The sequence below is a fragment of the Elephas maximus genome, chromosome 10 (assembly GCF_024166365.1).
Source record: "Elephas maximus indicus isolate mEleMax1 chromosome 10, mEleMax1 primary haplotype, whole genome shotgun sequence".
Lineage (NCBI taxonomy): Eukaryota > Metazoa > Chordata > Mammalia > Proboscidea > Elephantidae > Elephas > Elephas maximus.
In genome coordinates, this window is record NC_064828.1 from 35,516,866 (window position 1) to 35,543,589 (window position 26,724).

The 26,724-nt window shown below is 55.2% G+C and overlaps 3 protein-coding genes across 6 annotated transcripts; 2 read left to right on the forward strand and 1 right to left on the reverse strand.

Moving 5' to 3' along the window:
* The first annotated feature begins 40 nt into the window (after positions 1-40).
* IRF9 (interferon regulatory factor 9) lies at positions 41-5,046 on the forward strand. Of its 2 annotated transcripts, none has more exons than XM_049898282.1 (9): positions 41-140; positions 938-1,118; positions 1,450-1,633; positions 1,839-2,008; positions 2,092-2,212; positions 2,317-2,388; positions 3,048-3,389; positions 4,339-4,454; positions 4,594-5,046. In XM_049898282.1, the coding sequence occupies exons 2-9, from the start codon at positions 939-941 to the stop codon at positions 4,780-4,782; spliced, it is 1,374 nt and encodes a 457-aa protein (XP_049754239.1). In that variant the 5' UTR covers positions 41-140; position 938; the 3' UTR covers positions 4,783-5,046. The 2 variants fall into 2 exon arrangements, with proteins under 2 accessions (XP_049754239.1, XP_049754240.1); XM_049898283.1 differs by having other exon boundaries at positions 1,878-2,008.
* Positions 5,047-8,610: 3,564 nt separating this feature from the next.
* REC8 (REC8 meiotic recombination protein) lies at positions 8,611-15,225 on the forward strand. Its single transcript, XM_049897743.1, has 20 exons — positions 8,611-9,007; positions 9,114-9,331; positions 9,416-9,484; positions 9,624-9,766; positions 9,851-9,926; positions 10,036-10,156; positions 11,346-11,430; positions 11,788-11,867; positions 12,112-12,220; positions 12,302-12,374; positions 12,451-12,542; positions 12,712-12,761; positions 13,089-13,235; positions 13,574-13,640; positions 13,750-13,898; positions 14,148-14,196; positions 14,485-14,551; positions 14,684-14,812; positions 14,886-14,992; positions 15,134-15,225. The coding sequence occupies exons 2-20, from the start codon at positions 9,276-9,278 to the stop codon at positions 15,223-15,225; spliced, it is 1,761 nt and encodes a 586-aa protein (XP_049753700.1). The 5' UTR covers positions 8,611-9,007; positions 9,114-9,275.
* Positions 13,886-26,687, reverse strand: IPO4 (importin 4). Of its 3 annotated transcripts, XM_049897734.1 has the most exons (31): positions 26,540-26,687; positions 26,344-26,439; positions 26,177-26,263; positions 25,972-26,051; positions 25,844-25,885; positions 25,280-25,409; positions 25,013-25,192; positions 24,682-24,747; positions 24,475-24,576; positions 24,306-24,389; positions 23,885-24,049; positions 23,731-23,784; positions 23,464-23,573; positions 23,071-23,179; positions 22,771-22,900; positions 22,434-22,547; positions 22,222-22,335; positions 20,125-20,245; positions 19,849-19,960; positions 19,610-19,728; positions 19,435-19,512; positions 19,302-19,359; positions 19,093-19,198; positions 18,812-19,005; positions 18,628-18,675; positions 18,073-18,198; positions 17,751-17,959; positions 16,977-17,109; positions 16,788-16,892; positions 15,809-15,878; positions 13,887-15,693 (listed from the first exon to the last, which is right to left on the reverse strand). In XM_049897734.1, the coding sequence occupies exons 2-31, from the start codon at positions 26,410-26,412 to the stop codon at positions 15,563-15,565; spliced, it is 3,246 nt and encodes a 1,081-aa protein (XP_049753691.1). In that variant the 5' UTR covers positions 26,413-26,439; positions 26,540-26,687; the 3' UTR covers positions 13,887-15,562. The 3 variants fall into 3 exon arrangements, with proteins under 3 accessions (XP_049753692.1, XP_049753694.1, XP_049753691.1); XM_049897735.1 differs by lacking the exon at positions 26,540-26,687 and having other exon boundaries at positions 13,886-15,693; positions 19,435-19,506; positions 26,344-26,481; XM_049897737.1 differs by lacking the exons at positions 25,280-25,409; positions 25,844-25,885; positions 25,972-26,051; ... (1 more) ...; positions 26,344-26,439; positions 26,540-26,687 and having other exon boundaries at positions 13,886-15,693; positions 24,682-24,766; positions 25,013-25,068.
* Between the last annotated feature and the right edge of the window lie 37 nt (positions 26,688-26,724).

Sequence of the window (26,724 nt, forward strand, 5' to 3'; positions counted from 1 at the left end):
TTCACTGGAGGAGAACTGAAACTTAGGGTGGGGACTGTGTACTGTGAAAGGGGCGGGGAAATCGCGAAGCTGAAGCTGCCGGAGCCGGGAGCTGAGCTGAGGGCAGCTGAGCCCTGGGACAACGTGCACAGCCAGCTCAGGTAAGATATGCCAGGGATGGCCTTCGGCCTTGGGTTTGGGGCTGGAAGCCAGGAGAGGTGGGGGGTAGGGGCACCAGGCCCCGTCTCCTAGGCTGAGGAATAGGCAGAAGGCCTGGCCTGTGAGCCAAAAAGCAGTAGGCTTGAGTTGAGACAAGAGATTGACCAGGGACCAGTTTCCCAGGCCCTGTTGGCAAAAGACAGGAGGACCCGACTACAGGGTTGTTTGGGAAGAAAGATTCTTTGCTCCAAGTCTCTGTTCACCATGTTTTGTTTTTCTTGCCTGCCTTCCGGCCCTGCCCATATCCGCTGCAGCTCCACCCCTGCCTCAAGCTCCTTGCCCTACTTACCCCTAGGGCAATCAGAGAAGGAGGGGTCAGAGGTTGTGGGGAGCTGTGGGTGAAGAATGTTGACAGGGTGTCTCGGAAGCAGACACTGCTTCTGCAAATGCTTGGGCATCTAGACAGTGTCTCTCCAGGGTCACAACACTAAGGGACTTCTCTCCCAGATAAAGTCCCAAAAAGTCTTAAAATTTAAACCAATGCTTAAAATTTGCCTCCTGATGTTGCTGCTTGGGATATTAAAAGGAGTGTATATTTTGTAATTGCTAGTGGTGGCAGAAAAGAAACAATTCTGCCTTAGAGAATTTTGAGATGTGTCCGGAGCTGAAAGAAGAGGGATGGATGGTGGTGAGGTCTCTGGGAACCCTTGGCAGAATCCAGCCCCAGTGGCCAGTACCTCCACACATGATCCCTCCCAAAGGGTCTGTTCTGCTGATGCTTCATGCCCTTGTTCTCTAGGATGGCATCAGGCAAGGCACGCTGCACCCGAAAGCTCCGGAACTGGGTGGTGGAGCAGGTGGAGAGTGGCAAGTTCCCTGGGGTATGCTGGGATGATGAAGCTAAAACCATGTTCCGGATTCCCTGGAAGCATGCAGGCAAGCAAGACTTCCGGGAGGACCAGGATGCTGCCTTCTTCAAGGTGAAAGGGCCTGGAAACCGCCCCTTCTGAGTGAGGGCTGAAGTATACACTGGCTGCTCTTATCCTTAAGGGCTTGTGTCTACCCAGGTTTCAGATAAAGGGGAGACTGGAGGGTAGAACCGGCTACATAGTTTGCCCAAGGCACAATGAAAATGCGGAGTTTTTCTTGAAAAATTACCGACAATTTTAAGATGGCGATAGCAGAGGAATAGGTGTGCACAGGCCCTTCTGAGTGCGAGCACAGGTTGCACAGTCATGAAGCCAGCCCTGTTGGAGAGTCAGCTGGGATCTGTAACAAGCTGCCTCTTCTTTACTTCCCTCTCTTTCCTAGGCCTGGGCGATATTCAAGGGAAAGTACAAGGAGGGAAACTCAGAAGGCCCTGCCACCTGGAAGACTCGCCTGCGCTGTGCCCTCAACAAGAGTTCTGAATTTCAGGAGGTCCCTGAGAGGGGCCGTATGGATGGGGCTGAGCCCTACAAGGTGTATCGGTTGCTGCCACCAGGAACCCTCCTTGGTGAGCCCTTTGCCCAGCCATTCCAGGAATCATCAGACTGGGGAGGAAGATGGCGGCCCGAGCCTCCTGGGAGGGTGCTGGGTGGGCCTCCCTCCACGCCTCTCATTCAGTCTGCCTTAGGGAGCTGCTCCCTGGCGTCCCTTTCCCAGTCCTGCACACTCCTCCCCTGCCTCATATTCTCTTCTATTCTCTGTCCCTGTGTAAGGCCCTGACCCGTCTCTCCCGTCCCAACAATGTTCCACAGCGGAGCCAGGCACCCAAAAATCCCCATCAAAGCGACACCACAGTTCCGAGTCCTCGGACAGGGAGGAGGATGAGAGTCCCGCGAAGAGCCACGTACTCAGCCCCTTCTTGCTTCAGGACCCCTTCAATAATGTGAGCTGGAGGGAACCAGGGGAGTCCGAGGGCAGGACAATTACTAGAGGAAGAGGCAGGCCAACGATAGACATTGTTCACAGGAGAGGGGAACCAGTGGGGGAGCAGACCATTCAGACACTGGGAGCAGCGGCAGCAGTAGCAGCGGCAGCAGCAGTAGTGGCAGCAGCGGCAGCAACAGCAACAGCCCTAAGCCTCAGGAAGGTACGCCTCCCTTGCCTCTTGTGTCATTCCCCGTGCCCGACAATGCCACAACCTCTGGCCCTTGGACCCACTCTGAATGACCAGTGCCTTTGCCTCCCTTCTAGGCACAGACACAACTGAGGCCCCCTTTGAAGGGGATCAGGCATCTGTGGAATTCGTGCTCCCTCCAGACTTAGGTACTTGGAGTTTGTAGCTCACCCCTGCTACCTGCCCCCTTCAGGTTTTCTGCCACTGGTTATGCCTGCATTTTCTAATCTGTCAGGGCTTGCAGCCAACTGGACTCACCTTACCATAGACAGGGGTGCTGTTTTCTAGGCGGTGAGCGTTCCAGGAGCTGTTTGGCCAGACTCCAAACCGCTTGCCCTCCAAAATACCACGCTACACACCCTGTTCCCTGGAGTTCCACTTTGAGACATTCCATTCTTTGGGTCAAACAGAGGCCCAATCTGCTGGGCTCTTCTTACCCAACCCTGGACAGTGCACTCCCAAGGCCTTCGTGTGAATTGGTTTATTAGTTGTCACCTAACGAAGAGGAAAGCCTGACAGAAGCCCCCTGGCTGACGAGGGGGCGGTGGGGAGTAAAGATGAGGAAAGGAGGGCACCTTTTCTAATCTCAGCAGGAGCAGGTGAGGCCCCAGCCCCCAGCCCACTGTGTCCTCCCTGGATTTTGCTTGGCGTCCCTCTCTGGGAACATTGGATTTGCAAGGAGCTCCATGTCATTTCCGCCAAAGGCTCCTGCTGACCAGCTGAACCCCTGGGGAACAGGGAGAGGCACTGCTGCTAGCTGGTGAGCTCCCCCAGTGCCAGATATAGCTGGGCTGTTCTCTGTCCCCAGACTACTCGCTGCTGCTCACCTTCATCTACAATGGGCGCGTGGTTGGGGAGACCCAGGTGCACACCCTGGACTGCCGCCTTGTGGCTGAGCCCTCGGATTCCCAGAGCAGCATGAAGCAAGTGGTTTTCCCCAAGGCTGACCCACTGGAGCCCACACAGCGCGTGCTGAGCCAGCTCAAGAGGGGCGTCCTGATGGCCAGCAACCCCAAAGGCCTCTTCGTGCAGCGCCTCTGCCCCATCCCCATCTCCTGGGATGCGCCCCAGACCCCACCTGGTCCAGGCCCACATCTGCTGCCCAGCAATGAGTGCGTGGAGCTCTTCAAAACAGCCTACTTCTACAGAGGTGAGGCTGCTCCAACTGAGCACCCGAGCCCCTACCCCCCACCTACCTCTTGGTACCCTTTGGGCCCTACTTGGCAGTCCCTGCCAAACCCTGGTAGCCAGCAGGTCCTCTATCCTAGCCTGTGCATGGCACCCCTGAACTTGTACAGTGCACACCCTGTGTGACCATAGCAGCTGCCTGGCAACTCTCCTTCCCCAGGCAAGGCTGTGGAAGATGAGTTTCAGGTTGAGCCCAGCACAAGAGTACTACATCTCAGGGAGCACCATGACACTGGAGCTTACATAACTTACGTGAAAAGTACACAGACAAGTCAGCACAGAGCTTTGGGGCCCCCTGGCCCTCTCTTGCACGCGCTCTGACACACACGCCATCCACACACTTGGGAGAGCTGGTGCACACCACACACTGGCCCTGGCACCACCCTATTCCCACCTCTAGGAATCCCCTAAGGTTGCTGTCTTACCCACCCACTCTTGGAATTCCAGTTCCTGCCCCCACTAAACCTGACTGTGGAAGTAGAGTCAGGAGCATAGGGAACACAATGGAGATGCTCCCAGGGCCATGTGTAACCTAGTGTTTGGGGTGGGGGATAGTTAGCAACAGCAAAGATGAGGGTTAGCAACCAGGGCTGTCATCTGTGAGGACTCAGCTGTGCTAGGGATTCCTTTTCAGGTTGTGTAATAATCTGCTCACTGTCAACGTGTCTTACTTTGAGCAAGGGGCACCTTTTTCTGTTTGCACATGGGTCAGTAGCTGCTTAGTGCCTAGTGTTTCTCCTGATCCAAGGCAACAGCCTCATGACCCCGCAGCCTCTGCTCTGACCTTGGTCTCCAAGTGGCCCCACTCCCACCTCTCTTTGACCATCAGGGATTTCTCCTACCACCTCCCTGCCTGCTGCCCTCTCTCTTGTCTCTTTTCTTTTTTCCTACCCCGACCTTTTCTCTTTCAGACTTGGCCAGGTACAACCAGGGCCTGGGCCCCCCACCCAAGTTCCAGGTGACCCTGAATTTCTGGGAGGAAAGTTCTGACCCTAGCCAAAACCCACAGAGTCTTATTACAGTGCAGGTGAGTTCAGGGCAGGGTGGACGGGGCATGCAGATCGGGCTCCAGGGAGGAAAAGGGCCTCCATGGGGAAGGAGCTCTTGTAGGTAGTACCTGCTGTGCTGCACTCACTGATGGCTTCTTCCCACCTCTTCCTCTACAGATGGAGCAAGCCTTTGCCCGACATTTGCTGGAGAGGACAATGCCAGAGGAGCAGGCAGCCACTCTGCCCCTGAGCCTGGAGGATCCCCCCGCCTTCCCATCTCTTTTCTTCCTCTCTCCTTTAAACAGAAACATTCTCCACACTGGTGACCTGAACTCCTCTGTGATAATTCTCGGTGATTGTCTGTGATGGTTACAGCCTTGAACTCTTCATGCACCCTGGGTGGTAGGAGACTCAAGGATGATTTTTACCCCTTATCCCTCCCCCCACCCTTTTTTTTTTTTTAATTTTGAGGTATACCTTCTTTCATCTCTAAAGAACTGGGAAAATCCAAATGGCTGAAACTCAGGAGACCTTTCCCTCTTCCCCTACACCCCAACTCTAAAGCCAAGCACTTTATATTTGCATCCTAGAACTTCATTAAGCATTTTAAATAAACTTTTCTTGAAAGAAGCATCAGTATCTGATTGGCTGAGAGAAGAAGGTAACAGGGTCAAAAGTAGATGACAGAGATGTAAACTTGGGAGCTGGGCACTTGGGTTCTCTTGCTGCTGACATCTCCGGGCCTATTTTCTCTCCTCTGTCCCCAACTTCTGGCTAGCAGACCGTCTAGGCTCTGTGGGCTCCGGACCCTCTAGACAACTAGAATCAGGAGAAGGTGCAGGGCCAGTCACCAAGAGGGGCACTGAAATGACAGCTGGGCACTACAACCACCTATTTCACAAAGGAAAATTTGCACTCCACCATTCTTTGCTAGAAGCCTTTGGTTAGGGCCTCAACGACAGGCCTGCAGTTGGACTGGAGTTCTAAATGAAAAGAGGAGACAGTTGAGATTGACCTGAAATTGGGCTAGAGGCCTGAGGCCTGGGAGGGGAAATCAGAGGGAAGAGTTATTGAACCTCCTGTGTCTGGCTGCTTCGGTGGGGACAGATGGGGCCCTCCCAGCACAAGTGCATTGTCACCTTGACTGAAGGTTATGCCCAAAACCAAATTCCTCACCCTACCTGAGTCCCACAAAAGACAACCTAGCAAAAAAAAAAGACAGCCTAGGCAACCATGTCACCAATACCCATTCACTGAAATATGAGGGGTCCAAATCAGCTAACACTCTTTTCTTTTAACTCCTGTGTTCGTTTTGTCACCAAACTGGGAATTCTTCCTTCACATGACCACTTGTCACACAACTTTTCTGTATACTCACTGCCACCAGACGAGTTTAGACCCAGGTCATCACTTGACTGTCACAGCCTCCAGCTTACCCCTTCCTGCTCATGACACCAGCTGGGATTTCCAGACTCCTTCCTGTCTTGTCACTTCAGAGGCTCACCGCGTGATCAAATCCAAGTGCCTCAGGTTCTCTGAGGATCTTCCTCTTGCTCTCTTATATGACAAACTAAGTGCTGCTTTTGAGCCTCTCTGTCTCCTGCGAACTTCTATTCAGTCTTGCCCATCATTCTCCTAAGAAGCCAAGAGCCTAAACAGGCGTCCATGCTACCAGTGAAGAAATTAGGTACCCAGTGCCTCACGTGCCAAAGCCTTGTTGTGCCTTTAATTTTTGGAAATTGCTCCTGAACCTTCTTTGTACCAGGTCCTAAGCTATCTCCTTGACTTCCATTTTCTCGCATACCCTACATCCAATCCACCAGCAAATCTATCATTGTTCTTTAAAAATACATTCAGAAGCTGACCACTTCTCCCTGCTTCCACCACCAACACTTTGGAACAAATCACCTGTCATGGACTGAATGTCCCCCAAAAATATCTGTCAACTTGGCTAGGTCATGATTCCCAATACTGTATGATTTTCTACCATTTTGTCATCTGATGTGATTTCCCTGTGTGTTGTAAATCCTATCACTATTTTGTAATGAGATGGATTAGAGGCAGTTATATTGATGAGATCTACAAGATTAGATAGTGTCTTAAGTCAATCTCTTTTGAGATATAAAAGAGAAACCAGCAGAGAGATGTGGGAACCTATACCATCAAGAAAGGAGCACCGGGTGCGGATCTCATCCTTTGGACCTGAGGCTCCTGCACTGAGATGCTTCCAGACCAAGGGAAGATTGATGACAAGGACCTTCCTCCAGAGCCGACAGAGAGAAGAAAGCCTTCCCCTGGAGCTGACTCCCTGAATTTGGGCTTGTAGCCTACTAGACTGTGAGAGAATAAATTTCTTTGTTAAAGCAATCCACTTGTGGTACTTCTGTTATAGCAGCACTAGATGACCAAGACACTACCATCATCTCTTATATCTAACTTCCTAATTAGACTCCCTGCTTCCACTCTTATTCACCTTCAGCCTATTCTCAATAAAGCAGAGATCTTCTTAACCTATAAAATCTGGTCATGTCATACCTCTACTCAAAACTTTCCATTGGTTCCCAATTCAGGGTAAAAGCCCACATCCTTACAATGGCCTCCAAGGTCCTTGTCATGTGGTTCTCATCCTCCTCTCTAACCTCATCCCTTGCCATTTTTCCCCTAGTCACTTTGCTCCAGGTTCCTTGAACCTACCAAGCACATTTCTACCTCATGTCCTTTGCACTTGCTGGTTCTTCTGTCTAAAACACTCTTCCCCCAAGAAGGCACAAGACTTGTCCCCCCACTTAAGTTGGGTCTCTGTTAAAATGTTACATATTCAGAAAAGGTTTACATGAACACCTTATCTGAATACTTACTATTCCTCTTGTATGCTGCCTCATTTTTCTTCACAGCACTGATCACCACCTGACGTATTTCTATTTCTCTACTTGCTTATCATCTCTCCATTCCTACTGCATAAGGACAGAAACTTGTTTTATTCATTGCTGTATCCCAAGTACCTAGAGGAGTGCCTGGCACATACTTATGGAATGAGTGGACAAATGAGTGAATCAATTACTCTGTGTCCCTTATCTCCTAAACTAGTTTCTAAGCACCTTAAAGGCAGGTGCCCCCACTTTTTTATCTTTTTGCCTCAAACTGAGCACTTAAAAATATTGACAACTTATGTATGGTGATTAAAACAATTTGCAAGTATCACATAGAAGCCAATCTAGCCAAGCACAGTGGAAGAGGGACTGGGAACACGAGTCCAGAGAGTGAAGTTCACAACCATGCTTTCACTAAGGAGCTGTGTAGTTTGGGAGGGTCTGTATGGGCCTGTTTTTTCCTCTGAAAAGGCAGGGCTTGGACTAGATGATTTCTAAATTCCTTTCAGCTTTAACATTCTGTGGCGGTAAATTTAGGGCAACTGCAAGCTCACTTGATGAATACTTTTTTTTTTTTTTAGATGCCAGGTATTGGTTGAAAAAAACAGGACCCCCTAACAAGAGCTCTCAGATGGAAGGAGGCTGTAACAAGATTGTGTCAGCTCAGCTGCAATAAAGTGGCAGAAGGTCTGGAGTCAAAGTGGGGAAGGGCATTCTAGGCCAAGGCAGTGGCTGTGCAGAGGCAGCAGGCACGGGGATGGTGAGGGTTTGTAACCACAGTACAACCGTACAACATAATTTCACACAAAGAATGTTTGTGACAAATAAATGGCTTTTGTAGGCGGATGACTATGCCCTGAATCCAACAGAGGACAGTCTATTCCAGCCAGGAGAACATTTACAACTGGAACGACCAGATGGGGCATGCCTACAACCCGGCAATTTCTCTGACTGCTTCACAAGTGATCTGACTTCCTCATTGACCTGTGCCGGGCTGAATCCACCTCACACCGTTTCTACCTCCCCAGCATCACAGGCAATAGGCTGGGCACAAAGTCAGACCAATCAATTACTGACTGATGGAATTTGGCGGGAAGGGCAGGGTTTAACCGCAGGTCAGGCGCCTTACATCTTGGCACCTTGAACAGGGTCAGGGCGGTTGCCCCCTACATGACCCCGACCTCCGCTGGTGAACCGCTGTTGTTACCAGGTCCCCTGAGGGGGAGAGGCTGGGATTTGCTCTCCGCCCATTGGTCAGTGGAGTAGCACCTCGGAGAAATGCTTGTTACTAGAGGCGAGAAGGAGAGCCCATTGGACAGGACACCTCACAATGGCCCAGCAGCACGCAGGTTCTTCCGATTGGTTCGCTGCTGTCTCAGGAGACCCCTGTGGCCTCGAACCCCGACAGACTGCTTCGTGCCCAACCCGACTCCTGTTCCCCATTGGCTGTTCTGAGGGTCTCCGCCCTCAAATAAGGAGCGAGATGCAAAGCACCCGAGCGCTTACTCCCTGCCGTGGGATCTAGTCCTGCAGGGGGCGACCCAGGACGGGGACTGCAGGTGCTCACGCTGCGTGTAAAGACGGAGGAAATCGGCACCTCGCCAGAGGCTGGGAAGGTCTACTGCGGAGGACACCTGGTCTCCCTTGGGACCTGGGCTGGGGCTGAACCTTTGGGAGCTCAGCATCTCCAGCCTGGAACCCAATCCGGAAGGGTCCAATAAGTAAGTTCTAAGTACCCATACGGCGCGCGAACCCACTCAGGTCTCACGAAGAGGGGCGTCCCACACATGCGTATTGAATCTGTTTATCTCAATTGTTTATCCGTAGATTGTTCATCAGTTCATTTATTTGGCTTTCTGGGGCCACCCCGCACGCCACTTGTCCAAATCTATCTCTCTGACGGTGTTGGGAAAGCCCGAGGGCTAAAGAATTCGGATTGAGATCCAAACGGAGGAGGGGCGGAGACAAGGGTGAAGCCGCGGAGGGAAGATGTTCTACTACCCCAACGTGCTTCAGCGCCACACAGGCTGCTTCGCCACAATCTGGTAAGCGCGGGGCCTGCTGGGGGCGCTCCAGGAGGGGCGCCGGGAATCTCAGCCTGACGCTGCCTCCACCCCACTCGGCTCCAGGCTGGCAGCTACGCGCGGCAGCCGCTTGGTGAAGCGGGAATACCTCAAGGTGAACGTTGTGAAGACCTGGTAAGGCCCAGAGAAGGGAGGAGAGGCCTGGTGCCTGGGTGGGTCAGGGAATGGCTGGGGTGGGCAAGACTGTGAGGCCGGTCCTCGGCGCAGCGGTGGGCAGCGAGGAAATCCTCCATTACGTGAAATCCTCCCCCAGTGAGGAAATCCTCAATTACGTGTTGGTTCGAGTGGAGCCCCCGCAGCCTGGCCTGCCGCGGCCCCGGTTCTCCCTCTATCTCTCAGCCCAGCTTCAGATCGGCGTGATCCGGGTCTACTGCCAACAATGCCAGTACCTTGTGGGTAAGGCGGGAAGCCTGGGAGGTGGGGCAGAGCGGAGTGGCCCTGGGCTGCCTGGCTCCCGGCGCTGACCCTTCCTGCCCCCAGAGGACATCCAGCACATCCTGGAGCGGCTGCATCGTGCCCAGATGCAGATCCGCATTGATATGGCAGAGGCTGAACTGTGAGTGTCCCCCTGGGACTGAGCCCACCCAGCCTTTGGTGGGATGCCCACCCGATTGGCCTCCACCCTTCTCAGCCTCAGTCCTTCACAGCCCACTGCCTCCCGCCAGACCCAGCCTGCTGCTGCCTAGCCGCCTGGCCATGATGGAGACCCTGGAAGATGCTCCTGACCCCTTTTTTGGGATGATGGCTGTGGAACCCAGACTTCCCAGCCCCTTTGAGATCCCTCAGGTAGGGCTCAGTCCCCTGGAACACCTCAACTCATGAAGTGACAATGCAGAAGTGGAGGGCTGTCCCTGTGCCAGTCTGGCAGTGGGTTAGGGGAGGGGGCCTGCCATAGCTCTCCCTCACAGGAGATGGTGGGCTGGTTCAGGCACTTACCCATTCAGGCCAGCCTGCTAGGATGGTCTCTCCCCAGGAGGGAGCTCCTGTCCCTGCTCATCTCCACACTGTTCCTGCTGCCGAGACCCTAATCCAGGCCCTCATCATCTCTCTGCATGAGGCTTCTCTACCCGTATCCACCTCCAAACCATTCCCCACACCCCCACAGCTTGGATGTCACCCGCTTCCTTCAAACACACCTCCAATAGCTCCTCACTGTAAACAATAATAGCATTTGGGGCTCTCCATGCCGTGGTCCAGAGCTAGCCCTCTCCAGACAGCTCTCTCCTCGGCAAATCCTCTGGGTGTCCTTGGCTGCCAAACACCAGTCTGGCCCCTCAGCCCCACGTTCTCTTTTTCTCCCCGTAGCTCAAATGGTCATCTCTCATGTTCTACTAGTTACATCCTCTGTGTCCTTACAGACCTGGCTCACACGCTGCCCTTTTTCACGCCTTTATCCCACCCTCAGCCAGAACCAAATGCTGTTTCAGAACTCCAGGCATTTTTAGAGCCACGTTTTACCTTTTGCCTTGACTCTTGTAGGGGTCATATACAAACCTGTCTCTCTGCTAGGTCAAAAATCTTTCTGTTCACCTCTGTCCCCCATGACACTTGACATAAGGGTGCAGTGCTTCTTGCATAGATGGACTGACAAAAGCTAGATGATGGGGGGGGTGGTGGATGGGAGGAAAGGGAACCAGATGGGGAGTGGGCTCACTGCAGGCTGATGTTAATGCAATGAGAATTAGACATAAAAGGGTATCACTGTCCACTGTCTGAATAACTATGGAGCCCTGGTGGTGCAGTGGTTAAGAACTTGGCTGCTAACCAAAAGGTTGGCAGTTCAAATCCACCAGCCACTCCTTGGGAACCCTATGGGGCAGTTCTACCCTGCCCTATAGGGTCGCTATAAGTGGGAATCAACTTGATGGCAGTGAGTTTGGTTTTTTGGTTTGATCTGAATATCTAAGGTTGTGGAAGTAGAAAAGCAGGGGGCTGATGCTGATTCCTATCTTTTGTCCCCAATCCCTTCCCAAAGATTCGACGCCTCTTAGAGGCCGTGACCCCAGAGAGAGTTCTTGAGGAGATCCCTCCTGAAGTCCCTCCAGAGCTCAGGGAGCCAGGTGAGCACAGAGAACCTTCTTTCTGTGAGACATAGGAAGGCCCAAGAGCTGAGGAAATGACTATCTTTGAGCTGTCCCTGAAGTCAGGCCTTGTGAGGGGCACTTTATATGTGTAAACTCACCACTGCCTTAGAAGAGTCTTATGAGGTCAGAATTTTTATCCCCATCTTACAGATGAGGAAAGTGAGGCCAACAGTGGCTAAGCACTCTACCCAAGGTCAGATCGCTTGTGACTGTCATGAGCCTGACTAGAACACAGGTTGACTTCATGCCAGAGTTGGTGCTTTTGCCTCATTGTATGGGTGTGGGGTCCTGGAAAGGAGCAAAAGGGTTAATGTGACTCCCCTGACCCTCCAGAAAGGATGCTGGGTATTGTGCCCTCTCCCGAGGTCATCACCCTCCTGGAGGCAGAGCCCATACAAATCTTGCAGATAGAGGTGAGTGGTTCCCCACCTGCAGGGCCTGTGGCCCAAGTCCTGCTTCTGTGACCCAGGCTCCTGCACCTACTTCTCTCTGTTCCCACAGTTCCGCCTTCTCCAATTCTGCACTCCCTGCCCGGGGCTAGAAAACCCAATGGGCTTCCTCATGGCCCTGTGGCCTGCTTCAGGCCCTCCTGGATCCACTTGCTTTTTTTCAGAAATGGGATCAAGTCACCTCCCCTTGCTATTCTTCTCCCAACAGGGTGAACGGGAGCTCCCTGAGGTCAGCCGCCGAGAACTTGACCTGCTGTTGGCTGAGGAAGATGAAGCGATCTTATTAGAGGAGCGTAGGGCCCGCCTAGCACTGGAAGGTCAGCCTCTGGCATGGACATCCTGGGACTAGGCGGTGCTCCAATCTCTTCTCCTCCCGAGCCCTGCTTCTCTCTCTGCAGTGTCCAAGGAGGAGCTCCGAGCCCTGGAGGGTGAAATCATAGTCCCCCGGCTCTCACCTCCAGCTCCTGCACGGTAAGGGCAGGAACCCCTGGGCCAAGTGGGGGCCAGTGCCGTGGGTGGGTGCCCTGATTTGTCCATTTCCTTTCAGGGTGGAAAGGGCAGTAGAGCCCCTTCCGGGCGAGTTGCTGGGCCCTGAGGAGCTGAAGCTGGTGCCTTGGGAGCCCACGGCTCTACCCATCGGTGAGTGCCCTCTGTGCCCAGGCTCTCCTCAGAGCACCTGCACAGCTGCTGCAGATGCTGGCCCTGTGTTCCAACTTGCTTAAGGGAGGGCTTGCCAGCTTCTTGCCTGGGTGGCTGCAAGGGTGAAGGGGCTTGTGGGACAGAGCTGGGACGTAAGGTGTTGTTGCAGAGGTGACCCCTCCCCTGGTGCTGCGTCTGCCGGCCCCACCCAGTCCAGAGGTGAGTAGCATCCCTTCCAAGCTCCTCCTCCTCTCTGCCCTCCTCCCAGAAGTGCTTCCCCAAGCCCAGGCCACTGCTAGCCTACATGGGGCTTTTGTGCAAATTAGTGAGAGGTGCCCTTTCCCAATCCCTCGTTTTATCCAGCACCCACTCACCCCCTGCCCAAAGGGGCACCCTCATGCAGCCTATGAGCTGTGCCGCTATGGAGGCCCTTCCCCAGGGCACCTGTATGGGTGGGCGCTTGGGGCCATTTGCAGTCCACCAGGATGACAGGTAACGAAGTAATGGGTAAGCCTTGCCCCTGCCTCCTCTCCCCTCCCCACTCAGCGGAAGAGACCCCCAGCCCCCCCACCTCCTGAGGGCCCACCTGCTCGCCGCCGCCGTCGCCAGCTACTGTTCTGGGACAAGGAGACTCAGATCTCCCGAGAGAAATTCCAGGAGCAGCTGCAAACCAAAGCCCACTGTTGGGAATGTGTGAGTGCCAGCCTGTGGAGGGTGGAGGGGTGGGGGCAGCTGGGAAGGCCTGGGGAGCACTGGGGATTCCTTGGAAAACTTGGCCCCATCCCCCAAGAAGTGTAGGTGATGTGGGTTTGCACATCCACAATTCTCCATGCTCTTTTAGTGACCTTGCCTAGCACATCCATGGGCACCAGATTAAAAAGTCCTACTTTTAGCCATGAGTGGTGCAAGCAAGGGGGTGAGCCTGAAAGAAGTGGTAGGTCACAGGCCCCTGGAACAATGACAAAGAGGTGGATTGAGGGCGAGGACGAGTGGTTCCCTCGTAACTGGGTTTCTGGCCTCCCACCCCACAGCCCATGGTGCAGCCTCCTGAGAGGATGACCATGACCCCAGCCGACCTGTTCCGAACTCCAGCTCTCCGTAAGAAGAGTGATGGGGGTTGGATACTGAGGACCCTCTGAACCCATATTCCTCACCCCCTGGTGCTCCTCATCCCTCAAGCCCTGATCCCACTGTCCCTTATCCCCAGCTGGCAGGCTACCCCCAGAACTACTGGCTTTCTGGACCCGCTGTGCCCAGCTGCCCCCAAGAGTGCTCAGACGCAGGCCGCTCTGGGAGCTTGAAGAGGAGGCAGCGGCTGAGGTGGAAAGGAGGATCGAAGCTCCGAGTGCTATCGAGGTAACTGCCCCTTCACTCCTTCCTGAAGACCCTGTGCTCTGCTCTGCCTGAGCTCCCAGCCATGGAAGGGAGCTCACCGGCCTTGACCTTCTGAGGCCCAAAGCCCCAGTCCTGCACAGCAGGAAGGGGGCATGTGCCCGGGCTCCAGAGCCAAGGCTGGTTCAGGGCCAAGGATGCCTCTCCCTGACTGCTTAGACCCAGGTGCTTCTGTGGTATTTGGGGCCTTAGTTCTCTCTCTCCCGTCCCCAGGTCCTGAGGGAGGCCCTGGAGCCCAGTGGTCCCCTCGTGCTGCCTTCAGGTAAGGCTGAGGGAAGGGTAAGCCCTGGAGAAGAGGGGCAGTGGAGACCACCATTGAGTATTGTCCCAGGAAGCTGATTTCCAGTCTGCTGGCGTTGTGTTTATTGGAACAAGGCAGTGGGTGTAACATGAGGAAGCTCCGATTGGGGTCTTCTCAGCTCTCCCACCTGGTGCTTGTAACAAGTCACTTCACCGCTCTGGCTTCCAGTTAGACCAGGTGGCCCCAAGGTCCTGACTGCTCAGATCCAAGCAGAACCCCACCTCCCAGCACTTCTCCCTCCCCCAACAGAGATCTCCCTAGAAGCTGCTGAGGAGGAGAAGCCCCGCGTTAGCCTCATCCCACCCGAAGAGCGGTGGTAAGCAGCTAGGCTGTGAGCACTTGGGGCCGCAGCGCTGGGCAGGTGGGGAAATGCTGGGATGGTTATGCTCCTTGTCGCTGCTCCGGGTGCCATCCTCCCTCCTCTCTACTGGTTCCCACGTTCTCCTAGGGCCTGGCCTGAGGCGGAACCAGAGGCCCTTGCATTGCCCGTGGTGCCTGAACTCCCTGAGATGCCAGTGGAGATGCCTTTGGAGCTGCCCCCGGAGCCTGAGCTGCTCTCGCCGGAGGCCGTGCACAGGTACCAGGGAGGGGGCACCTCACTGCGGTGAACCCGGGCTGCGGTCTCAGCTAATGGTTCTTGATCCCCACAGGGCAGTGGCACTGGAGCTGCAGGCCAACCGGGAGCCTGACTTCAGCAGCCTGGTGCCACCTCTCAGTCCCCGCAAGACGGCTGCTCGGGTTTTCTATCTGCTCCTGGGTGAGTGTGGGGACTTGTGTGTGCGTGTATGTGTGTGCACATGTAGGGTGGGGGACACACGGGCCAGAGGCCGCTGTAGCGACTGAAGTAGGGGCAGGGACAGAGTGCCCTGACCGTGCACCTGCCTCCCCTCTTGTCCAGTGCTCTCAGCACAGCGGATTCTTCATGTGGAACAAGAGAAGCCATATGGGCGCCTCTTGATCCAGCCGGGACCCCGATTCCACAGCGGTTAGAGCCCATTTACAAAGCTGCCAGGAAACCAGCTGCATTAAACCATGTCCTGCCTCACTGGGCTGCGTGCCTCCTTCCTGAATGCGTATCTCCATCCTTCCTGCCCTCAGAGCTACTGTGCAAGCAGAAGACTGCCTTTATTATGGTGTGATGTCGACACTCCATTTGTGTTGTCCCACAGCATAACAAGTCCAACCCCAGGGACGCAGCAAACAGGGCTGAGACTCCCAGTGGGCATGAGGCCCAGAATCTTTGGTAAGGCGCGAACTGTAATTAGGCCAAGACATGGTCTTGAGGCCTGGGCCGCTCTGTTCTTATGGCCTGGCCACAGCCCGCAGTCTAGGTGAGGCCCAGAGTGGCCTGGAGCTCTTGAGCTTTGTCGCCAGGAAGTGAGCCCAAGGCTGTCTGGAAGCTGTCGGCGTGCTCTTTGGCCAAGAAGGTCAGGAGCAGCAGCAGTGCGGCCTTGGCGTCTGGGTAGGGAGAGCAGAGGAAGAGGTCTCGGAGGACCGGCACCTAGCCCCTTGTTCCCAGGCCCTCTGGGCCCGGCTGCTTCCCACCCGCCCCTGCCCTGCCTGCCACTCTCACCTGCTGGGACCCTGCTGTCAGCCAGAACCAGGCTGCAGATACGCAAGAGCTCTGGAGCCACATCGACAACCTGTAGGAAAGAATGGCGGACTCGGGCCGTAGCGCTCCTGAGCCTCAGGACTGGGCCAGGGGGTGGGGACAGAGGCTCCAGAGGCAGAGGATCCCTCCCAGGTGACAGAGGTTCCAGAGGCAGGGGATCCCTTTCAGGCGACAGAGGTTCCAGAGGCAGGGGATCCCTCCCAGGCAACAGAGGCTCCAGAGACAGGGGATCCCTCCCAGGCGGGCTGGAAGGCAGCACTGGGGCGGTAGAGACCACAGAGGGGCGGAGTCTCCCACTAGGGCTGCCTGAGCCTGATACTGATTCACAGGCTTCAAGACAACATGAGAAGGGCTGGTGGGACATGGTGATAATATAGTTTTCTTGGGAGGGACAGGGGATGTGTGACCAAAGGTAACTGAAGTCATGGCCTCAAGACAAAAGCCCACACACCCAGTAGCTCCAACAACACACTAATCTCTAAAGGGGCAAGACAAAGCAGGACACACAGGAACTGTGGGACTGAAGTCCAAATCTAGCTACTTGGTACAGACAAAATCTCACCCAGAAAACAAAGCTCTGATTGAAACATATGGCGGGGTAGCCCAGAGGTACCCAGTGCTCCATGGACTACTGAGAGAGCCCTGGTCTAGGAAAACTACAACTTCTGGGGCAGACCACATGGTAGAAATGGCCAGAGGATGGCACCTGCCTAAGGAAAAATGCTCTGTGCCCTCCTCTCCCATTACAGGGCTGGCTGCCAACCCTTGCAGGTGACAGACAAATGAGAACACAGTGAATACGGGGGAGTGTCTAATGACAGCTTAAATTGTCATTCAGTGCCGGCTACAACTGCCACCAGCTCTGCCTCTCACTGAGACCAGAGCATCAGGGCTCCTGTGAGGGCCTGTGGAAGCTGCTGCCACCCAGCACCAGCGTTACCTGGTTAGGGCTGCTCTGGTAGAGAAACCTGAAGAGGTGCCCGATGGTGACCCACTCCTCCAAGTCCTCCTTCAGTGGCAGGGCATGCAGCAGGGCGGCCAGCACCTGGACACACAGATGCCTCAGGCCCATGTGCCCTGCCCCCCTGCCCCCTCCTTCCTGGCCCTGCCTAATGCCCCAGTTCCTCACCTGGGGCTCAGGGTTCCGTGTGGGACTGGCCATCAGCAGGCGGGCAAGTGCCCCACAGATGTTGTCACGGACACGATCATGGCGCTCCCGTGCTAAGAGGGGCAGCAGGAGCCCTAAGAGCTTGGGAAAGTGTCTGGCCCACAGTCAAGGAACAGGCACGCACAGGCAGGCGTCTCCATCCCCAGGCCCGCAGTACACGAATGGGCACACACAGGCACACTGCTCCCATCCCCAGGGCCCACAATGCAGGAACTGGAACATAAGCAGACCTCTCCATCCCTGGGCCCGCAGTATACAAATGGGCACACACAGGCAGGCCTCTCCATCCCCAGGCCCGCAGTACACAAATGGGCACACACAGGCACACTGCTCCCATCCCCAGGGCTTATAGTGCAGGAACAGGAACACAGGCAGACCTCTCCATCCCTGGGCCCGCAGTACACGAACGAGTACACACAAGCTGGCCTCTCCCATCCCTGGGCCCGCAGCATGCGAACAGGTACACACAAGCAGGCCTGTCCATCCCCAGGCCCACAGTACACAAACAGGTACACACAAGCAGACCTCTCCCATCCCTGGGCCTGTAGTACACAAACAGCCACACAAGCACACTGCTCCCATCCCTGGGCTCACAGTGCAGGAACGGGCACACACACCCAGACCTCTCCCATCCCTGGGCCTGCAGTACACACACGGGCACACACAGGCAGACCTCTGCTATCCCTGGGCCCGCAGTGCAGACCCACCTGGGCCCCTCCTGCAAACTGAGGATACTCCTGAGCAGGGCGGCCCCCATGCTCTGCCAGCACACCCAGCCCGAAGATGGCATTGCTCCGCACCTCATGGTCTGCCTCCCGGGCAGTGCTCAACAGCACAGGGAGCAGGCGAGAGACAAACTGAGCTGAGGCGGTACCCAGGCCCTGAATGGATTCCGCCAGCGTCCCTACTGCAAAAGACTTCTCTGCTACTGTGCAGCCCTGTTTCTGGTGGGGCGAGGGTGGGTAAGGAGTGCAAGTCAGCCTGGGACTCAGATAAACATAGGGGGACTGGGCACAGGGGCAGAATGGGGCTCAGAATCAGTGGACAGAGCACTCACTGTCTTGCACAGCAATAATGGCAAGAAGCCAGCAAAGAAGGGGGCAAAGGTGTCTCCCCCAGCTGCAGCCGCCAGGGCAGGGATGGCCTCTCCAGCGTGCTCTAGCAACATGGCGTCGTATTCAGCCTGTGGAGTCAGGTTGGGGGGCTGAGCTCCACGGCTAGCTCCATGGCTGAGTACCTCCTGACCACACTCCACCACTGGCCACGGGTGGCCCCCTAGGTTGTTGCCCATGGTTGACAGGACCCAGTCCTCCCAGGCTGGGCTTTCTCACCTCCCAGCTTCTTCTGGCCATCCCACTCCTACCCATCACCGCAGGCCTGTCCAGGACCCCCACCTCTAGGAAGCCTCCCCAGAGGCCCCAGTCCACACTGCTTTCCTTCCCTGAACTCCCACTGGCTTAGTGGGATCAGGGTTAAGTCATTCTGAGCTCTCACCTGTCTCTTTTAGCGGCTCTGACTCCCCTAAGGCCAAGCCCAACTGCACTGTCCGCCCCACCCCCGTAGAGACTATCCTGGCTTCCTGGTCCCCACAGCTTTCACCCAGAGCTCTCACCTGGTCCTCTTCCTCCTCTTCTTCCTCATCTGTGACCTGGCAGGCTATCTGTGGGCAGAGGTAGCTCAGCTCAGCCCAGCTCTCCTGGCTTCTTTCCATTGGGGGAAGCTGGCCTTGAAGCCTCTGAATGCCTCCACCTGGGGCCAGGATATCTCCTTTCCTTTAGCCCACCTGCCCTACTCACCTTCCTCTGCATCACAGCCTTGAGCACACCACAGAGCTCAGCAAGGCGCCCTGGGGGCTGCAGCACGAGGGTCCCACAGCTGCGCAGCACACCTGTCAGGGCCTCCAGCACGGCCATCACCACCTGGCGCTCTTGCTCCCCACTGACCGCCTGCATGTAAGATGGCACCACCCGGGCCAGGGCAGCCTGCAGAGCTGAGAACATCACTGGCTGAAGCCCTGGCCAGCCCTGCCCTACCTGCTTCCACAGCCCCCGGCCTGGGCCCAGCCTCCTCTTCTCACCAGCAGTGTTGGGATCCGAGGGGCAGCTTTGACAGGCCTTGTGCAGCGCACAGCAGAACTGACCCAGGGCCTCATGTGCCGCTTTCCGCACATTCAGGTGAGGGCACTGCGGGATGAGAGAGGGAGCCAGGTGTGCCTGCTGTGTGCAGGGTGAACGCAGGGGTCCCAGCCCACGGACCCCACCCACCCCTGCCCACTGGCCCACTCACCTCCAGCAGTTTGAATACTTCTTCAAAGGCACTCTCCATGTAGGGAAGGAAGGCCATGCTGTGGACAGACACACAGCCATGGGGAAGGGGCTCCTAGGTGGGTTCCCAAGGCCAGAGAAGGGGTGACGCTCACCTGGTGTTCACAGAGATCTCCCCCAGGGCAGCACAAGTATCTTCCTTCTCATCAAAGAAGGCATTCTCCACACTGTACCTATGAGTAAGGGAGGGAGGCAGCGGTCATCAGGTACTGGGTCCTCGTCCAAGATCACAGTCCTGTTTCTTCTGACCAGTGTGGCACCCCTCCGCACCCTGAGATCTCGGAGTCCTCCTCCTCTTCCACGTCCTCGTCCATAAGCTCTTCCTCTTCCTCCTCCCCATCACTCTCATCATCAAACAGGAGAAAGGAGCTGCTGCCGTCGTACTGAGGCTGGATGCAGGAAGCACAGGAGAGACTCGGGCTCAGGTGGGCTCAGGAGACATGCCCACCTCCCCACCCCCGGCTGGCCCCGCCCAACCACCCAGCCATACCAACCACCCTGTGGCTCACCACAATGCCCTCGGTGGAGCGCAGTGACAACAGCATGAGGGTGGTGATTTGTGGCAGGTAGGTGGCTAGGCCCTCCCCCATCAGCCCTGATAAGGCTGCAAACAGGCTGTACCTGGAAGAGGCAGGTGGAGGCTGTGCCGTTCTGTCTGCTGTAGCAGACGGGGTTGGGGAGCCTGGGGAAATCCGGCTATGGTCCAGAACCAGAAGAATAGGGCCTGGGTCGGGGGCTGTGGATCCAGCGGGTGGGCATGTGAAGTGGAGTCAGGGGTCACTCACGTGCAGCGCCGCAAATCAGGGTCGTCTACCTGGTCGCATAGGCCCAGCCCCAGCTGGCAGCATTCCTCAGCCAGGGGCCTCATGGGCTCCCCTACTGCTCGTGCCAGTACCCCCAGCGTCTCTGTGAGGCAAGGATTTGGTTAACACTGGAGTGTGCAGCTGGGCTGAAGGTGGGCCGGGCTAAGACCTGGGGACCAAAGATGGCAGCTGGGGGGATTCAGAAATTCCACCCTAAAAAATGTTTGGCTATAACACATCCGACAAAGAGCTAATCTTTAAAATGTACAGTAAAATCCAATACCTCTACAACAAAAGGACAACCCAGTTAAAAAATGGGCAAAGGATACGAACAGACACTTCACCCAAGAAAACATTCCGGTGGTTACAGACACATAAGGGGATGCTCGCGGTCACTAGCCATTAGAGAAATGCAAATCAAAACTATAATGAGATACCATTTCACCCTGACATTGCTGGCACAGATCAAAAAATACAAATGTTGGAAAAGTTGCAGGGAGACTGGAACTCTTGTGCTCTACGGGTGGGAATGCAAAGTGGTACAATCATTTTGGAAAATGATATGGCACTTCCTTAAAAAGCTAGAAATAGAAATACCATATGATCCAGCAATCCCACTCCTAGGAATACATCTTAGAGAAATAAGAACCGTCACATGAATAGACATATGCACACCCATGATCGTTGCAGCATTGTTCACAATAGCAAAAAGATGGAAACAACATAAGTGCCCGTCAACAGATGAATAGATACACAAACTATAGTACATATACACAATGGAATACTACGCAACCATAAAGAACAATGATGAATCTCTGCAACGCCTCAGAACACAGATGAATCTGGAGGGCATTATGCTAAGTGAAATAAGTCAATCACAAAAGAACAGATACTGTATGAAACCAATATTATAAAAACTCAAGAAAAAGTTTACACACAGAAAGAAACAATCTTTGATGGTTAAGACGGACAAAAAGAGTGAAAAGGGAAAAACACTAACTAGATCACCAACTAGATAGTAGATAAGTGGTAACTTCGGTGAAGGATAAGACAGTACACAATACTGGGGAAGTTGGCACAATTTGACCAAGGCAAAGTCATAGAAGCTTCACAGACACATCCAAACTCCACAAGGGACCGAGTTACTTGGCTGAGGGCTGGGGGCTGGGACCAGGGTCTTGGGGGACATCTAATTCAATTGGCATATCATAGTTTATAAACAAAATGTTCTACATCCGACTGTGGTGAGTAGCATCTGGGGTCTTAAAAGCCTGGGAGCTGTCATCTAAGATACACCTACTGGTCCCATCCCAAATGGAGTCAAGGAGAACGAAGAAAAGCAAAGACACAAGGGAAAAATCAGTCCAAAGGACTAATGGAGCACAACTACCACAAACCTCTGCAAGACTGAGCCCAGAACAACTAGATGGTGTCCGGCTACCAAAGCCAACTGCTCTGGCGGGTATCACAATAGAGGGTCCCAAACAGAGGGGGGAAAAAAATGTAAAACAAAATCCAAATTCACAAAAAGACTAGACTTGCTGGTTTGACAGAGACTGGAGAAATCTTGAGAGTATGCCCCCGGACACCCTTTTAACTCAGTACTGAAGTCACTCCCAATGTCCACCCTTCAGCCAAAGATTAGACAAGTTTATACAGCAAATAATAACACAGGTGAGGAACGTGCTTCATAGTTTAGCCATGTTTATGAGACTAAATGAGCACACCAGCCCAAAAGCAAAGATGAGAAGGCAGGAAGGGACAGGAAAACTGGACAAATGCAAACAGTGAACCTGGGATATAGAAAGGGAGAGTGTTGATACATTGTGGGGCTGGCAACCAATGGCACAAAACAATTTGTGTATTAATTGTTTAATGAGAAGCTAATTTGCTCTGTAAACTTTCACCGAAAGCACAAAGAAAAAAAAAAATAATAATTCCACCCTGCTTCTAGATACAGCTGGAGAACAGCATCTTTGATGGAAAGATAACAACTATGCTGCCATGGGGGCGCTCTGTGAACACCAGCTAAGCATCCCCTGCCCTGGCACTAGGACCCGCCGAGGAGCCCTTACTCACCCAGGCTCTGGATCTGCACAGGCTGAAGGTCCTCATGGCCTGTCACGAGGAATTCCCTCAGGTGCTCCATGATAGCGGGGAAGTAGGGTAGCAGGGAAGCCTGGGCAGCCGTGGCTGCAGGATGGAGGGACAGAATCAGTGTTGGAGGGGGGCTGGGACCACCTGCCCAGGCTCTCCGGGCAAACCCTGTGCCCCCACCTCCTTCTCCTCACCAATGGCCCCCAGGGCGCTCACAGCCAGCTCCTTGGCCCGGGGGTTGCTGGCGTTCCTCAGAGGCTGCAGCATACAATCCATGAGCTCCGGAAGGTAGGGCTGCACCTTGGGCCCTATGGGAAAACAGTGCTCCTTTCACTACCAACCCAGGTCCCCTCCCTCATGGATGCCCACACCTCCTGCAAGGCTGACCTTGTTGTGGCCCCTGCCATGCCACCCACCCTGTCTCCAGTGCAGGCAGTGATTCAGCAAGTGGGACACCCTGCCCCTTTTCAGCCAAAGGTGTGGCACTGCCCCTCCCCCACCCCCAGCCCCAACTTCCCCTGGCATCTCTACCTAAGTTCTCTACAAAATTCTCCAGGGCATAGCAGGCCTTGGCTAGGTGGTGAGTGTGCCCAAGTGGCACCGATTTCAGGTAGGCAAGGAGCAGCGGCATCACCTCTCCTGAATAGCTGCTGATATGAGGCTGGGGGAAGGAGAAAGGCAGGCCTGAGTCAGACTCAACCATGGGGCACACGCTTGAGTGCCAAGCTAGGAAGAATGTGTAAGTAGGAGATGAAAGCTGGGGACAGCACAGTTGGTCCTGGGGATGGGTGGGGACTGAGGTGGCCATTGCCCATGTTCAGCCTGGCTGACCTGCAAATTCTCTGAAAACTGGCCCAGGGCGAACAGCGCAGCATTGCGCACAACTTGAGACGGGTCCTCCAGGCCCTTGCACACAATCTGCAGCAGCGGGCGCAGCAGTCTGGATGGGGATAAGACAAGAAGACGGAGTCTGAGGAGGTAGGACCCGAGAGCCACAGGCTGGTCTGTTCTCATTTCCCCTGGGAAAACCAAAGCTTCCTTTGTCACCAGATGGTGGGCGCCAACCCCTGGCCCCTATAGTTGAGGTGACCATCTAATTTATCTGCCAGATCAGGACTCATTTGAGAGTAAGGGGAATGCTGCTAATAATTAGGCTAGAACAAGTATAAACCAAGACTGCCCTGGGATGTGTGGTCCTCCTCATCTGGGTGGGGGAATACACACCTCTGCCTGATGTGGTCGCCGGCTCCGTCAGATAGCACGGCCAGTACCAGGAGCCCAGCCTTGCGCTGGTATGGGCTCTCGCTCTGCAAGGCCTCTTCTAGCATGGGCATCTAGGGGAACACATGGCACTCTCCTGAAGCCCCAGCGAGAGCCTGACCACTCCTGCAGCAACAGGCCCTTCACACCTACCAGAGCCAAAACACCCTCGGCCTGGAGGGGCTAGGCACACCTGAAGATGGGGGCGTCAGAAGGCAGAGCCACACTTACCAGCTGGGGACAGAGCTTCTCGGGGGGCAGATGTAGTGCCAGCATGTCCACGACCTGAGAAAGAATGGGGAGATTTTGCTTGACTCCATCTCTGCATTCCCAACTTCCCACAGCAATCTAACACCCCACACCCTGGCCCTGTCCTAGGTCCCACCTGTACAGCAAAGTGTTTCGGAGTCTCTCCCACCAACCCAATCTCCAACTCTTCCTCTTCCGAATCCTGGTCCTCAGGATCCAACTGACCCACGGGGGGCTCGGCAGCCATAATGGGGAAGAGGGTATGCAGCAAGGGTGGCAGCAAACGGTTCTTCAGTAAGGCCTTAAAAGGGAAGATGGAAGAAGTTCCCTAAGAATCTGCTCCCAAGATGGGATCACACTAAAAAACCCTGCCTTCCAGGCCACATGGGTTCTGCAAGAGGTTCCCAATCACCCAGCTGGGAGCTGGGGTGAGGCTAGGCCAAAGCTTGAAAATCTTAGCCATGGTGCTTTAGATACCCGGAGATAGACAGAAAACCCCGGAAGTGAGACTAAGAGTGGAGATGGGGGTGGGGTGATGAACATCAGAGAACACTCACCTTGCTCTTGACTTTGACCAAGAAAGTGAGGCAGCAGAGAATACGCACACGTACTGCATCACCCAGGGCTGTGTTTCCAGCCACCTGCCCAGAGACTAAGGAGAATCAGAGACAGGCAGGCAAGCTCCTATCAGAACATGCAGCAGAGGCAAGCCCACCCCAGTCTCACCTCCAGGCAGAATGTGAGGACCTCAGAGAGGTGGGGGTTGATGATGGGCACTTCTGACTCCAGTAGCTCATCCAGGGCCTCCAGGGCCTCACAGGCCTTTGCCTGACAGACACACAGAAGTCACAGGATTACCGTGCTTTTCTTCGGTGGACCAGGCTGGGTGCTCCTCACTCTCCTTCCATCAGAGCCCCACCCACCTGTCCTCACCTCATCTATGGGGATGAGAGTCTGCACGGCCACGATGAGCGTGGGCACTAACATCCGCGCGAGAGGCTGGAGAACACAGGATGAGCTGAATCACAGAAACCATGGTGCGACCTAATCTCAGGCCCCAGAGCTGGAAGCTTCCTCACAGCCTGAACTCTTGAGGAGAAGGAACCCAGGTACACCAGCAAGGGCCAACCACCCACAGTCTCCCCTCTCAGTAGACAAGGACAAAAGGCAGAAAAAGAACATAAAGTAGCTCTGCAGACTGCAAGGGTGAGGACATGATAGCCCAAGAATGGGGAGCTGGGGAAGGAGAGGGCCCACATCTCACCACATCATCAGTGCCGAGGTAGGGGGTCACGGCGGTCAGAGTGCGCAAGGAGTAGAAGAGCAGCCCGGGATGGCCCACCACACCAAGGGTCTCATTCAGAAGGCGAAGAAGCTCCCGGTGGTGGGGTCGGAAGGCTTCGGGCCGGGAGGTCACCACCACACTCAGCAACAAAAGTCCCATCTGTCCAAGAGTAGGGTGTGGAAAGGAGAAGTTGGCACGGCTTATCCAGCTTTCAGTTCTTCCCTCCCACCATTCATGCAATGGTACCTCTCTCTCGGGGACATGCGGGCTGTGGGTACTGTGCTGAAGAAGCTGCATGAGCTCAGGCCAGGCCTCCAGGCCTTCCTTCCGAAAAATGGTGGCTGCGAGCTGGGCCAGGCTGAGTCTCACAGAGTGCCTGCAAACAGAAGAGACCCCCCCCCACCATCACCCTTCAATACCCTCCCCTGCACGTGCTGGCCCAGCTTCCCTGGGGCAGCCAGGAGAGAAAGTCCCAGGAGATATGGGCACAAGGTCTTTGTCAAATTGGGACACAAGAGACAGTGGGTTGGAGGGAGTTCAGGCACTCAGGGCGTGTTTAATCTGGTGAGCTCAGTCTCAGATTGAATTTCCATTCCATTCTTCTGACTCAGGTTTGGTAGACCATCATAACCCATTCTCAAGAACTTTAGTCTTCAACACAGCTTTAGAATTCTTGCTCCACCCTCGGTCTAGAACTCAGGTTGTTGCCCCTAAAATCCCAGCCTGACGCTGGAAGAGAAGGCAGAAACCCAGAAAGGGTCTCAGCCTGGAATTGGTTAGGATCCAAAGAGGAGGGAGGTAGGTACTTACTCTGTCTCTCTCTGCAGGGACGTCAACACCAGGGACTTGAGGCTGGAATACAAGTAGCAGGTGACTAGTACTCAGCCTGCCCAGAAAACAAATCAGTCCCGCCCCACCCCTCCCAAGGCCCAGCCCACCTCTCCCGAGGCTCCGCCGCCAGCCGCCGCCAGCGGGTGTTCAGTCGTCGGCGGGTCAGCACAGCCGCGAACTGACGGATCTAGGACAAGGAAGCAGGAGTGAGGGTCCGGCAGGAAGGTGCAGAGCGGGCCGCAAGGGGCGGGAGCTGGGGCCTGACCAGTGGCACAGTGTGGGAAGCCCAGCAGGGAGGGGCAGGGGCCTCACCTGGGGGTCAGCCGCCGAAGCCAGCAGGTCGCAGAGCGCGGGCAGGGCGGTAGGGTCCCGAAGAGCGATCTGGAGCTGCTCGGTGGCCTGGGGGAAGGATGGAGGTCAGAGTCGGGCCTTCCCTGCCACCACCCGCTCGTCCTGGCCCGGCCCCGCCTGCCCCGTACCCGGCGGATGCGCTCGGTGTCTGGCAGTAGTAGCTCTCGTAGGATCTGCTCCAGGCCGGTGGGCTCCATGGCAGCAGCGGAGCCGCGGCTACTGGGCTGGCGGGGGGAGGGACAGCACGTGGAGGCGCTGACATCCACTTCCGGCGGAAAGGGCGTTGCATCGCGCCCCTCCCGTCGCCAGGGTGATTTAACTCACTTCCCACAAAGAGCTCCGGCTTCGCCGCTTCTGTTAGGCGGGTCTCTGGCGGCTGAGCCGCGGAAACAGGACCCTGACGGTGTCGGTTCTCGTGGCGGGAACAGGGGCCCCGTTGGAGAACTCGTTTTCCTGGATTCGGAGACCGACCGGGCTTTCCAGGGCACCGTGCCCTTAAACAGCAGAAC

What these genes read in the sequence shown, in the direction of transcription:
- IRF9 (XM_049898282.1), top strand. Translation starts at nt 939, where the DNA reads ATGGCATCAGGCAAGGCACGCTGCACCCGAAAGCTCCGGAACTGGGTG. An exon ending in CAGCCCTAAGCCTCAGGAAG is followed by an intron (nt 2,213 to 2,316) that starts GTACGCCTCCCT and finishes CCTCCCTTCTAG; the next exon opens with GCACAGACACAACTGAGGCC. An exon ending in AACAGCCTACTTCTACAGAG is followed by an intron (nt 3,390 to 4,338) that starts GTGAGGCTGCTC and finishes TTTCTCTTTCAG; the next exon opens with ACTTGGCCAGGTACAACCAG.
- REC8 (XM_049897743.1), top strand. Translation starts at nt 9,276, where the DNA reads ATGTTCTACTACCCCAACGTGCTTCAGCGCCACACAGGCTGCTTCGCC. An exon ending in GCCCCTTTGAGATCCCTCAG is followed by an intron (nt 10,157 to 11,345) that starts GTAGGGCTCAGT and finishes CCCTTCCCAAAG; the next exon opens with ATTCGACGCCTCTTAGAGGC. An exon ending in TCGCCGGAGGCCGTGCACAG is followed by an intron (nt 14,813 to 14,885) that starts GTACCAGGGAGG and finishes TGATCCCCACAG; the next exon opens with GGCAGTGGCACTGGAGCTGC.
- IPO4 (XM_049897734.1), bottom strand. Translation starts at nt 26,412, where the DNA reads ATGGAGCCCACCGGCCTGGAGCAGATCCTACGAGAGCTACTACTGCCA. An exon ending in ACACCGAGCGCATCCGCCGG is followed by an intron (nt 26,264 to 26,343) that starts GTACGGGGCAGG and finishes TCCTTCCCCCAG; the next exon opens with GCCACCGAGCAGCTCCAGAT. An exon ending in CTTCGGCGGCTGACCCCCAG is followed by an intron (nt 26,052 to 26,176) that starts GTGAGGCCCCTG and finishes TCCTTGTCCTAG; the next exon opens with ATCCGTCAGTTCGCGGCTGT.